Genomic DNA, 12,633 nt, shown 5'->3' with positions numbered 1-12,633 from the left:
TTTATCCAAATTAGTTGTGTTGAACCACAAGCGTAAATTTGTAGCTATATTCCTCCTTTTCTCTATGCCCTTCGAATCAGAAAATAACCCAAACCATTCAATTTTCTTCAAAGACATTTGAATTTTTATTCAAAAAATTATTTAATTTTGGAATGTTCTGTGCTCATTATTTAATGCTTTTTAATTGATTTGCAAATGATTAGAAACTTTCAAATTTAAATTAAAAATTAAATATCAATTAAATTTTTTTCATTGAGACAATCTTCGTTTTGGTTCTGTTATTATTTTGCTGTTTTCTCGATGTTATTGCTTCTTAGCATTTTGGTTTATTTGGCTGTGTTGATTTCATTGATACCATCCATTTAATACGAATACTTTTTCTTATAGACACCGGCAAGCATGCTGGCCATCATTTGCATCTCCTTTGACCAACGCTGGTGTCCATTGTTGTTCAAGTAGCTGAGACATTTCTTCATCACATCGTGTTGTTTGTCTTCGTAAGCGAAATTTTGAGTCACAAATCGCATGCATGGGTTAGATATGATTTGTTCCACGTTGATGGGTTTATCGTCGCAAACACATTGTTCACACTTGCAAACGAAATTCCATCCAGACTTGAGTGCTGTGTGTCGTTCTTCCAATGATCTTACACCGGTGCAATCCAAATACGGCGAACACAGCTGTTGTCCCTTTTTAACGGGCCGAACGGTCACAGTAAATCGCTGATTTCCAGCTGCATAGGTAGCTGTGTTCGGAGCACATGAATGATTCATCAGTGAATGTAAATGGGCCACTGTAAGGTTCGACTCGTTTCCAAGTGAGTTATTTTTCATGATGAGAATATTGTGGGCAACCAAGTGCATCAGGAACCGTTGCTTCTCTGTGGTGTTGAACAAAGCGGCAATCTTCGGATTAGATACTACGCTCTCGTACATCTTGCCCATTCCCAATTGTTCGGATGATTTTGACTCCTGTCTCTGTAGCTTGAAGTAGAAATGGTACTTTGCTTTCGAATCATGCATTGACGTTGGCAATTTCTTTGGATCTTCACGCAATGTACTATCGACGAATTGCATTAGATCGTCCACGTTAGTGAATGCTTCGATTGCCCGCACAACAGCTCGGATTTGGAATTGAATATCATCGTTCCATGCTTTGGGCATGTTGCATTCCCATTTGTGGAAATGATTTCGATTTATGCAATCGTTGCTGCAAAATACCGCATCGGGGCACTGCTTACAAGCGATGAAATTGGCATTTGCGCAGTAGCAAGTTTGACATAACAAATGTACATCGGTTCTGACCAGTACGTAACAGTCCTCCAACATAACAGTTTGACCTGCTGGAATGTCTCGCTTTGCAATCAAATGCCGACCAAATTCTTCATCACATTTTATCTCGACCACATTAGCCATGCCCGGGAAATTCTTATCTGCTGCGTAGCTCAGTTTGCACACATATTTTGGGGGTGTTTTAACTGAAGACATCAATTTGCGGCAATCACGTTCACGTTGCTCTAGCTTTGGAACCAGCCGTTCAGGAAAATTTGCCTCCTTGGCGAGTTGAATGTCAACAATGGCTTCTTTGTACATTCGCATTTTGACAAAACACGCTGATCGATTTGAATATGCCAACGCAACATTCTCTGATCCGGTTTCAGCATAGCACAAACTTTTTGTGTACAAATCCATGGCCACAGACCATTGGCCGGTACCAAATTGTGTATTACCTTCCATGCGTAGCTCAGTGGACTTTTCGTTACTTTTACGTGAGCTCAACGTGTTGAGAAGTTGAACCGACTTGAGTGCAATGTCATCTGGAACAAACGGAAACAAATTCACGTACGACTCTTTTTTCCACAAATTCATTGTGTAATCCTGAAAATATTGGAGATATTTCAGCAAAATGCGGCTAATAAACATTTTCTTAGACCCTGATTTCGAAAACGATTCATATTTTTTGACAGCAACATCTCATATACATTTTATCTCGTTTTACTCCGATATTTTTCCCGCTTTGGTGCACAACACAAAGCAATTTTTAACACGCTTTTCCACCGAATAAATTTTGTTTTCCGAAACCAAAAGGAAACATGAACCGTTTTCGAAATAAGGTCTCATTTGTTGTATTTATGAAAATTTAATTAAATTTTCATTTTATTCAATTAATTACCTGTTGATTTTGCTATAAATAACCTTTGCGAGATGTTGAGCTATATGAACCGGAACAAGGCAATGTTTTGGTTATGTTTGTGACAGATTTGCAATATCAAACGACGATATGCCGTCAAATCGGTACTAAATGTGCTGTGTGTGTGCTAAAACCCTTTGATGTGATTTTTGCTCTCAATGAATCATTACTAAATGCAACATCGCCAATTCGACTAAAGTCATACGAACAAGTCAATCAGCGTCAATTTTGATGAACACGAAGAAACATTGCAGTTCTGAGTTCATATTTCAGCAATAAAAAAAATTTGACAGGCACATTTTGGTTTCGAATCATTGATTTGTATATTTTTTTGAAGTTTTTAAATTGAAATTTTTTCATTTTTATTCGAAACTTTTCCCCTCAACAATTTCAATCGGAGAATGAATGATGGTCAATGGACAATTGAGCATTGTTCATTTCATTCAAAATTCGACTTTGATTTTTTTTTGCTTTTCTTCAAAAAGAAAACATTTGCTTGTAGATGCGTGCAAGAATGCCGGCGACAATTTGCATCTCAATAGTCCACCGTTGATTTTTGTATTTTTTCAGTAGTTTAAGGCACGTCTCCAGTACAATCGGATAGTTCTCTTCGATCGAATAGTTGATGAGTAAAAATCGTGTGCATGGATCTGTCATCATGTGTTTTATATTGATAGGTTTGTCACCAGCAACGCAGTTTTCACACTTACAAGTGAAACCCCAGCCAGATTTGAGTTCCGCTTGTCGAATGTTCAATGGTTTGTCATCGATTGAATGTAAATAATTCATGTAGAGTGGTTGTCCTTTTCTAATAGGTCGAATAGTGATTGAGAATCGTTGATTTCCAGCTGCATAGGTAGCTGTGTTCGGAGCACAAGAGTGACTTAAAAGTGAATGAATATTAGCAATTGTTGTATTCGAGTCGTTTCCAATCGAATTGTTTGATGCCACGAAGAAATGATGCGCAACAAGGTGCATTAAAAAACGCTGTTTCCTCAAAGTGTTGAACACGCTTGCGATTTTTGGAAGCTCAATCATACTTCGGTACAAGGTGCTAATGTCGAGCAGAACTTCTGAAGATTTTGGCTCCGATTTTTGCAGCTTAAAGAAGAAATGATACTTCGACAGTGGGTTGTGCATTGATGTTGGAAGATTTTGCGAATCTTCAAGCAAAGTATGATCAACGAATTGCATCAAATCTGCAACATTTGCAAATGTATCAATTGCTATTAAAATCGCCCGAATGTGGAATTTCATATCGATCTCCACCATTTCAAAAAATGTATCGCACTCCCATTTGTGAGTCGGATTCGTATTCTTGCAATATGTGCTGCAGAATATGGCATCCGGGCAATGTTCACAGGCGATAAAATTTGCATTTCCTCGATAGCATGTATGGCAGACCAGCCTGTCATCTTCTCTTGCCATCACATAGCTGTCTTCCAGCAAAATTGTTTCACCGGCTGGAATATTCCGTGTCGCAATCAAATGCCTGCCAAGTTCTTGATTGTACTTTATTTTAATCACATCAACCATGCACGGAAAATCGTCGTCGGACTCATAACTCAGTTGGCATGGACGTTTTGATGGAGTCTTTTGTATACGTCTCAATGTACGACTTTCCTGCTCGCAATGCTCAAGCTTCGGAATCAGGTGATCAGAAATATTCGCCTTCTTGGCTAGTTCAATGTCGACAAGAGCCTCATCATACATCCGCATGTGGAAGAAACACGCCGATCGGTTTGAATAGGCCAAGGCAACATTGCTTGTGCCAACTTTAGCATAACACAAACTACGGTTGTACAAATCCATTGCTTCTGGCCATTGATCCAAACGGAATTTGACATTTCCTTGGATCCGGAGCCTTGTTGACAATTCATTATTCTTTCGAAAACGGAACGAATTGAGTAAATGGGCTGATTTAAATGCAATATCATTCTGCACAGATGCGAAAAGATTCACGTACGGCGAATCAGCTCGGTTTGTTTCCTTCTTCCACAGATTATTCATTTTGTGCCTAGACCGATTTGAGGTATCTTTGGAAAAAATAACGCTTTTTTTATGATTTGGTTTTTAATTTTTTTTGTTCAACTTACTTTTATATCTTTTTATAGAGAGTTTTTGTGCGATGTTGTATTACAGCGTGAAAATGTTGTGTTTGTGTCAAATTGACAACATCAATTAGTCGTCGAAACGATATTAAATATAGGAATTGTTCGTGTTCTTGTCGAAAAAATGACAAAAATAGCAAGAACTACTACTACAATTCTGATGGTAAAAATTATCGTAAAATGTTCATTACTTATTTTATCTATATAGGAAATAATCTTATTTAATCTATCTCTCTATCATATGAAAGAAAAACTTTATGTTGCACTTTAAAACTAAAATATTCTGTGGGAATTTATTTGTCGCAACGCTTCAAATATGGTATGGCATTTCATTCAAAAATTGTCAACTTCTGGTTTCTTGAAAAATTATTGTCGATATAAATATTTAACTTCATTCTTCTTCACTTTTTGAAACTTGTTTTTGTGTGATGTTGAATTGCAGTGAAAATTCAACAATGTCTTTAAATGTCTTTCAATGTCATCTTTCTTCTAATTTTTTGTTCTGTTTGAATATTACTTATTGAAACAATCCCATTTTGAACAACAAAAATCCAAATGATGAATGTATTGCAAATCCAGCTATTGAAAACTACAGACTCATTTCAATAATTATCCATTTTGTCCCTAGTATTAGTATTCAAGGTGTTTCAATAAGGTGACCTTTCATTCGTTTTATTTTTGAATTTCACATTTTCTCTTTACGGTCTATTGTGTCTAACATAATGATGAATAATGTAATTTTAGAAGAATGTAATCCTTGGAAGAAAAAAATTCTGTTTAAAATATTCGTTACGAAAAAATGTCTTAAATTGGAGGATTGCAATTTTAACTCGTATTCGTCTTTATCGTTATCGTTTTTATTAAATATTCAAAATATAAAACATTTCTCGACTCGTCCTCAATCAATTTTGTTCTTTTTAGCTTCATTATACATGTATAAAACCATTGTATATGGTTTAATTTCCAATTATATATGTCATTGAAAAAAGTCCTGTTCACCGTATTCATTACCAAAAAAAAATTCTCATTTTCTTATTCTATTTCATTGTCTTATTACAAAAAATTCAACTTTATGTTAATAAAAAAGTATTGTTGAGTAAATAAGTAGGTGTAAACAAAAAAAATATACAACCTCGTCTAATGAATGTGAGCTTGGCTCAAAACAAGTGATGCATGCGTGTTCACTGAACACTGTTCAGTGTAGAGTGAAGCAATGTTTAACAAAGCGAATTTCTGGTGTCAAAACCAAATGGCCGAATTTTTGTAGAAAATTGACGCACTCCTTCTTTAGCTTTGGGCGGATTCTTAGGTCGGAGTTGCTTTCTTTGCAGTGGCTTTTCTGGCAATTTTCCGCGATGAACTTCCATGATGCGTTCGATGTAATCTTTTTTCGATCGTCACGTGACAGTTTATTGGGGCTGCTTTGGAAGACACACTTTGGGCACTTGCACTCGAAATCCCATGTTTTGAGGGCCTTTCGTCGATATTCCAGTGACTCTTTACATTCGTTGCCCAGGTAATTGATAAAAATCTGTTCACCTTTTCGAATTGGTCGAACGGTGACACAGTGGCCAACTTCATCGGATGTTGAGTAATTGAACACGTTCGGCACGCACGAGTGATTAATCAGAGACAAAACATCGTAGATGTAATCGGTGAGAATCCAGTCTCGGTGGAAACGTTCGTGCCGGAATGAATTCTGTGGAATGACCATCAAATGATGAAGAGTCAAGTGCATCAAAAATCGCCTTTTCCTCTCGGTATCAAACAAACGCTTGACTTGTGCAATTGACATGAGCGATGTGTACGCTTGATACGCCGGATAAATGCGTTCTTCGTTGAGAAACGGTGACAAATTCAAGAACAAGGCATAGCGTGACGTTGAATTTTTCGTTGATGTCGGGATTCGATTCGCTCTGCGCGTTTGTTCAACGAACTCCATCAAATGGTCAACCGACGGAAACATTTCGATGGCCATCAAAGTCGTTTGAATTGGCAGCTTCAACGTTGTGTCACCGATAACATGGAAAAATGAGCGACATTCCAACTGATGAATGGCTTTGTGTTCCGAGCACGAGCCATAACAGAACACGGTGCCAACACATTTTCGGCATGGAACGAAATTTTGCTCGATCTTGTTACAATTTCTGCAGCACAATTGATTGCCGACCGCTGTGCCCGATGCAAACACATTCGTCACCAACACCTCTTTGCCCGCATCAATGTCACATTTTGCGACGATGTGACGACCGAATTCATCGTTTTCGCGTATTTCGAGCACATCAGCCATGCATGGGAAATTGTCGTCCGGATCGAAGCTCAGCTTTGGCATCGGACAATCAATGCCGAATCCAAGCCACAAGAACTTTAGGCATTTGTCATGAAGACGTTTCAAACGCTTTGTCACACGCGACGAGTGTTTCCACTTGATTGCCATTTTGATGTCGATAAACGATTTGGTGTACATTTCCATTTTGAAAAAACACTCGGACCGATTAACGTACGCGAGACTTTCGTTCACGCTGCCGGGCTCGGCAAAACACAAACTTTTATTATAGCTCAACATTGCGCCGCTCCAATTGTCAACCGAGAACTTGCGATGGCCTTCGATGAGATATTCCGTTGACGTTTCATTGTTCTTCGAAAACTGCTCGTACTTGTTTAGCCACATCAAATTTCCACTCAGCAACTGGTCCCATTCGTTGAAAACGTCACGGTGGCTCTCTTTGACAGCCGCAAAATAGTCAACGTACTCGGAGCTCGTATCATCTTTTGCCCACAAATAATCCATGTTGTTATCCAATTCTAACACTTTTTTAGTATCAATTTCGTCGTTATCAATGATTTATTTGATTTATTTTCAATATTTTAAGTTATGAAATTTATGGGAAAATACTTTTTCACTCCACGCGTTCGATGTGAACACACGAACGAGCTTCTACGCTTCAACTGTCAAACTGAAACACGATGAAAAATGTCAAGCCAATATATTACACCCACAATGCTGTGAGTTGAATTCGAATGTGACACAGATTTGCAACACAACGAGAAACAACATGATCAATCGCGAAATGTGTGAGTTGTTTATGCAGCAGTGTTTAAAGTGCCCAATGAATCATCATGCAACATTTCACTTATGAATCATTTCAAAACATTTTATAAACAAAGACCAGCATTTTTATATACAAACAATTTTTTTTTTTGAAAATAAACTCTGCCAAAGCAATCAGTTCAACTCAAAGTGTTGAACACTGTTCAATTCGACTTTGTTTCATGCATGAACTGTTTTATAATATCCTTTTTCGACTGAATTTCAAATCATCCACTTGCTAAGCAAAAATGACATTATTGTTTACTCAATGTGCATGCATTAGCAGAAGCAATGGAAAAAAAGAAGACTGTCTCGCATTACCCAATGTTTTTTTTAGATAAAAATTACGAATTGCGATTCGCTAGACCATACAAACAATCGAATTAAGATTTCAATGCAGCTGATTTACTTCTGATAAACTTCAATACCGCAATGACTGTATGGATGAGATGATTAAAAGGTTTAAAAGAATGAACAAAAGCATGTCTTTTGTTTGAATGATCGCATTTTTATTTCGTCTTGTGAACAATTTTAAGAGATAACTTAAGAAATATTCTGTAGCTTTTCATGGAATACTTATTTTAAGTCTTTATTTTCTCATTTATAATCGATTTACCAACTCACAAAATTCTTTTGAAGCGAGTTTTCATTTACATTAACACTATGATTGTTCTTGGGGCACCCAGGGCCCCCAGCGAACTTTAAAGTTGAATAAAAGTACTAAACAGTGTATAAACCAACCGGAGTAAAGTCTCATTGTATAGATTGAACATTTCTCTACACGAATGAAAAAAAACATATGCATATGTGTGAGTATGTGTAAAATACAGCCTGCCGCAAAACATGTTACGCTGTTGTTTTTGGGGGACCACAGGGCCCCATGGCTATTTTATATTATAGCTGGACTATGATAAGAGATATCGACTTGGTGTCTATGACGAAGTTGTAGTACTCAAGCTGCTCTACAACTTCGCCGTAGACATCAAGTCGTTATCTCTTATCAGTTACGCGAAAAGCCGCGAAAACGTGAAAAACGCGAATTCATAGATTCTTACTTTTCAAGGAACTGATAAGAGATAATGAGATGGTGTCTATGGCAAAGTTGTAGCTCTGGTCGAGTACTACAACTTTACTACGACACTCTTATCAGTTACGCGAAAAAATGATAAGAAAAAAATCGCGTTTTTCACGGTTTTCTGCGGTTTTTCGCGTATTCCGCAAAACTGATAAGAAAAAATTCGCGTTTTTCACGGTTTTCGCGGCATTTCGCGTAACTGATAAGAGATAACGACTTGGGGTCTGTAGCGAAGTTATAGCACTTAAGCTGCTTTACAACTTTGGTATAGACACCATCTCGTTATCTCTTATCAGTTTCGCGGAATATGCGAGAAACCGCAGAAAACCGTGAAAAACGCGAATGTTTTCTTATCATTTTTTCGCGTAACTGATACGAGATAACGACTTGGGGTCTGTGGCAAATCATAGTACTCGACCAGAGCTACAACTTTGCCATAGACACCATCTCGTTATCTCTTATCAGTTCCGTGAAAAATGATAAGAAAAAACACGTTTTTTTCGCGGTTTTCAGCGGTTTCTCGCGTATTCCGCGAAACTGATAAGAGATAACAAGATGGTTTTCGGCGAAGTTGTAGAGCAGCTTGAGTACTACAACTTCGTCATAGACATCAAGTCGTTATCTCTTATCAGTTACGCGGAAACCGCGAAAACCGCGAATTTTTCCTTATCATTTTTTCGCATAACTGATAAGAGATAACGACTTGGTGTCTGTGGCAAAGTTGTAGTATTTGACCTGCTCTACATTTCTGTCGGAGAGGCAAGTCTCTTACTTCTTATCAGCTTCACTAAAACAATGTCGGGAAATTTTGCGATTTTCGCGTTTTTTCGCGTTTTTCGCGGAACTGATAAAAGATAAGCAATATTTGTTGCACCAAAATTATAGCAAACTTTGAGTATTACAACTTTGCTTCAGACACTAATTTGTTATCTCTTATCACAGTCCAGATTTCATATGAAATATCTTGGGGGCCCTGGAGTCCCCCAAGAACAGTAATATGTTGCAAATACGAAGAACAGTCATAGTGTTAAAGATAGATTCAACATTATCGGTATAAAAAAGAGAGGACGAAAATTATCTGTTTTTATTTCATATCAAAATCGACTTTTTTTCTGTTCATATTTGTCGGAGTAGCATTTGAAGTTAAGTTGAAATTAGAAGTAAAAAACAAAAATGACGAAAATGACCTTATTTCAAGGGTGTTATATAAAGTTCTTGGAACGTAAGTGTAAAACATGATGACATAAATCCGATTTCCTTTGACCATGGCAAATGTCCGTGCTCGTTCAGAAATTTCCGGCATTGTTCCAAAACTGCTGAATATTTTCGTTTACGGGGCATATTCTTCAGTGCAAATTGGAAACATGGATCACGAGCCAGATGGGTGTTACCATTATTGATTGCTTGGCATTTCTCACATTTGCAATCAAAATTCCAATACGATTTCAATTGCATTTGCCTCTCTTCTGTTCCTACTGCATCGGCAAGACCCAAATAGTTGATGCAGAGCTGTTCGCCTTTTTTTACAAATCGAATTGTTTCACAAAAACATTTGTCCCCAATAGAATAGTTATGAAGATTTGGCGAACAAGAGTGGTTTATCATGGCAAAAATGTTATCCAATGACTTGGACTGATCTTCTTCGATTGCATTGGTCTTTATGATGAGAAAATGATGAGTCATCAAATGCAATAAAAATCGAGTCTTTTCTTCGCCATCAAAAAGAGCATTGATTTTGGGGCACATTTTAATGCACGTAAAATATTTGTAGACGGAGAGAATGTCTCCATTCGTATGCGGAAATTTCTTCAGTTTGAAGAAGAAGTGATAGTTGGACTTCAAGTCATCTATTGATATCGGAATCATTCCGCGATCTTCACGCAATGCACTGTCAACGAATTCCATGAGGCCTTCAACACTTTGGAAACTTTCGATGGCCAACAAAACCGCTCGAACGTGGAACTTTTGGTAAAAATCAAATTGTGTCATAGCTGAACCACATTCCCATTTGTGACATAAGTTTTTCTCGATGCAATCGACATCACAGAACGCAACACCCGGGCATTGTTTACAAGCGATGAAATTTTTGTTCTTTTGAAAGCACGTACAACACGAGATTCGTTCATTGTCTTTTGCTGCGATGAACTCTTTTTCCATCAAAACGATTTTTCCAACTGGGATGTCCGATTTGGCAACTAAATGTCGACCGAATTCTTGGTTATATTTGATCTCCAATACATCAGCCATGCACGGGAAATTTTGGTTTGCTTCGTAGCTCAGTTTGAAGTTACGTGTCATTTTCGATTTTTGAGCGGTTTGCATCAACTTATGGCATTCCTGTTGACGTTCTTCAAGCGTCGGTAGCCAGCGATCGGGTAGATTTGCACTTTTGGCCAGCTCAATATCTGCCAATGCTTCGTCATACATCCGCATACGAAAAAAACAAGCCGACCGATTGAAGTAAGCCAACGCCACGTTCTCTGACCCGATTTCCGCAAAACATAAACTTTCGTTGTACGAATCCATTGCCTTGGACCAATTTTCCGCTTTGAAAAATTCGTTTCCGCGCCGACGTAATGTGGTTGAAAATTCATTATCCTTTTGTATCGGTATGGTCTTCTTTCCAAATTTTTCGATAATTCCTTCACCAATGTGTTCCATGCCGTGCATAAAAGGAATTAGATCAACATACCGAGCTCCAGCTTCAGTTGATTCCTTCTTCCACAAATTGTCCATGTCTGGTAGTGTCGTTGAATAATTTTTCTATCGAAATATTTCATTTAAATTCATGTTGTTTAAGAAATTATTTCATTGAATATGCTACCTACCGTTTGACTCGTGCTATTTCTTTGAATGAAAATGGAAAATGGAGTCAATATGTGAATAAGTACACGATCAAGCTTTTTTTACTTTTTGATTTGCATTTTTCGTACTAAAATTGGTTCTAAAAATGTACCGATGAACGTCTGTCAAAATGATTTGAATTCGAATGAAAACCCGTAGATTTCAAAACTGTTCAATGTTTTCGATTAATTTTGATATTTTACTCTGTTTTATTCCAAAGGATTATTTAATAAAAATGCTAACAATGAATAAAATAATATTTTATGGTATCGTGAAAATGTATTTGTATGAACATCGTCTACAAATTGTAATAAACTATGACAAATATCCGTTGAATTAACAATTTGTTATAAATTGGAATACAATTTTACAATACAGCCCAAGGAGTTTCTTACGAAAAGTTTCAAGCATGGACGAGATTTGATGAGTTCAGAATCGATAGCTTCGTTCCTCAGTATATTTTATCTGTAGAATTGGAACAAATTCACATTCGATTTCGCAGCGTAGTGCAAGATGATACCATATGTACTTGAAATTTTTCGTTCATCGATTTGTCAAAGATTTTTTTTTATAAACAATGAATAGTCTTATTTTCGATATAGTTGTTTGTCTTTTTATTGCCATAATTTCAGATGTACAGTTTTAATGTTTTTATAGTTGAATTAGAGTTAGTTATTTTTTTCTCTTCAAAAACTCGACTCATGTTGTCCGGTATTTTTTTTATACGTATCCTTTGCGTTCGCATCTGTTACACTTGCAATCGAATCCCCAATTTTCCTTCAGATATTTCCGCCGTAGATAGGTTCGTTCATAAAGCTCTTCGCCCAAATAACTGATGAACACCTGATCGCTTTTTTTGATTCTTCGCGCTGATACGCAGTAAATGAGGTTTCTTTTGAAGAACCAGTCCAAATTTGGCGAACACGAATGATTAACAATAGATAAAACGTCATAAATCTCATCGGTTGTATACTTATTGTCAGTGCCGAAAACATTTTTTGGAATAACGATTGTGTGCTGCAGCACTAAGTGCATCAGAAAACGTTGTTTTGCTTCTGTATCAAACATTTGCTTGACGTTTGGCATAAGATTGATGTATTTGAATGCCTGATATGCGATGCGATACACGTAGTCATACTTCAAATATGGCTCCAATTTGAGAAAAATTCCGTATTTCGATGGCGCATCACATGATGTCACTGGTATCTTATCAAAACGTTTGTCGCGTGTAACCTCTTCGATGAATGTAATCAGATTTTCAATGTTGGGGAAGATATCAATTGCAACTAAAACTGTCCGAACGACGAGCTTCAGGCGGGAGT

The 12,633-nt window shown here is 37.2% G+C and overlaps 4 protein-coding genes across 4 annotated transcripts; all 4 read right to left on the bottom strand.

The window, feature by feature from the left end:
* Positions 1 to 101: 101 nt before the first annotated feature.
* Positions 102 to 2,740, bottom strand: LOC129565110 (SET and MYND domain-containing protein DDB_G0273589-like). The gene is made up of 2 exons (XM_055439596.1): positions 2,173 to 2,740; positions 102 to 1,877 (listed from the first exon to the last, which is right to left on the bottom strand). The coding sequence occupies exon 2, from the start codon at positions 1,866 to 1,868 to the stop codon at positions 363 to 365; it is 1,506 nt and encodes a 501-aa protein (XP_055295571.1). The 5' UTR covers positions 1,869 to 1,877; positions 2,173 to 2,740; the 3' UTR covers positions 102 to 362.
* On the bottom strand, positions 2,668 to 4,002 carry LOC129564985 (SET and MYND domain-containing protein 4-like). Its single transcript, XM_055439239.1, has one exon. The coding sequence runs from the start codon at positions 4,000 to 4,002 to the stop codon at positions 2,668 to 2,670; it is 1,335 nt and encodes a 444-aa protein (XP_055295214.1).
* A 1,494-nt stretch (positions 4,003 to 5,496) lies between these two features.
* LOC129564984 (uncharacterized) lies at positions 5,497 to 7,092 on the bottom strand. The gene has a single exon (XM_055439238.1). It carries the CDS (start codon positions 7,090 to 7,092, stop codon positions 5,497 to 5,499), a length of 1,596 nt encoding a protein of 531 aa, XP_055295213.1.
* A 2,563-nt stretch (positions 7,093 to 9,655) lies between these two features.
* LOC129564983 (SET and MYND domain-containing protein DDB_G0273589-like) lies at positions 9,656 to 11,203 on the bottom strand. The gene has a single exon (XM_055439236.1). It carries the CDS (start codon positions 11,201 to 11,203, stop codon positions 9,656 to 9,658), a length of 1,548 nt encoding a protein of 515 aa, XP_055295211.1.
* Between the last annotated feature and the right edge of the window lie 1,430 nt (positions 11,204 to 12,633).

The sequence above is a fragment of the Sitodiplosis mosellana genome, unplaced genomic scaffold (assembly GCF_009176505.1).
Source record: "Sitodiplosis mosellana isolate CC-2019 unplaced genomic scaffold, AAFC_SMos_1.0 Smas_scaffold_2, whole genome shotgun sequence".
NCBI classification, from domain to species: Eukaryota; Metazoa; Arthropoda; class Insecta; order Diptera; family Cecidomyiidae; genus Sitodiplosis; species Sitodiplosis mosellana.
This window is presented reverse-complemented; position numbering and strand designations above follow the sequence as displayed.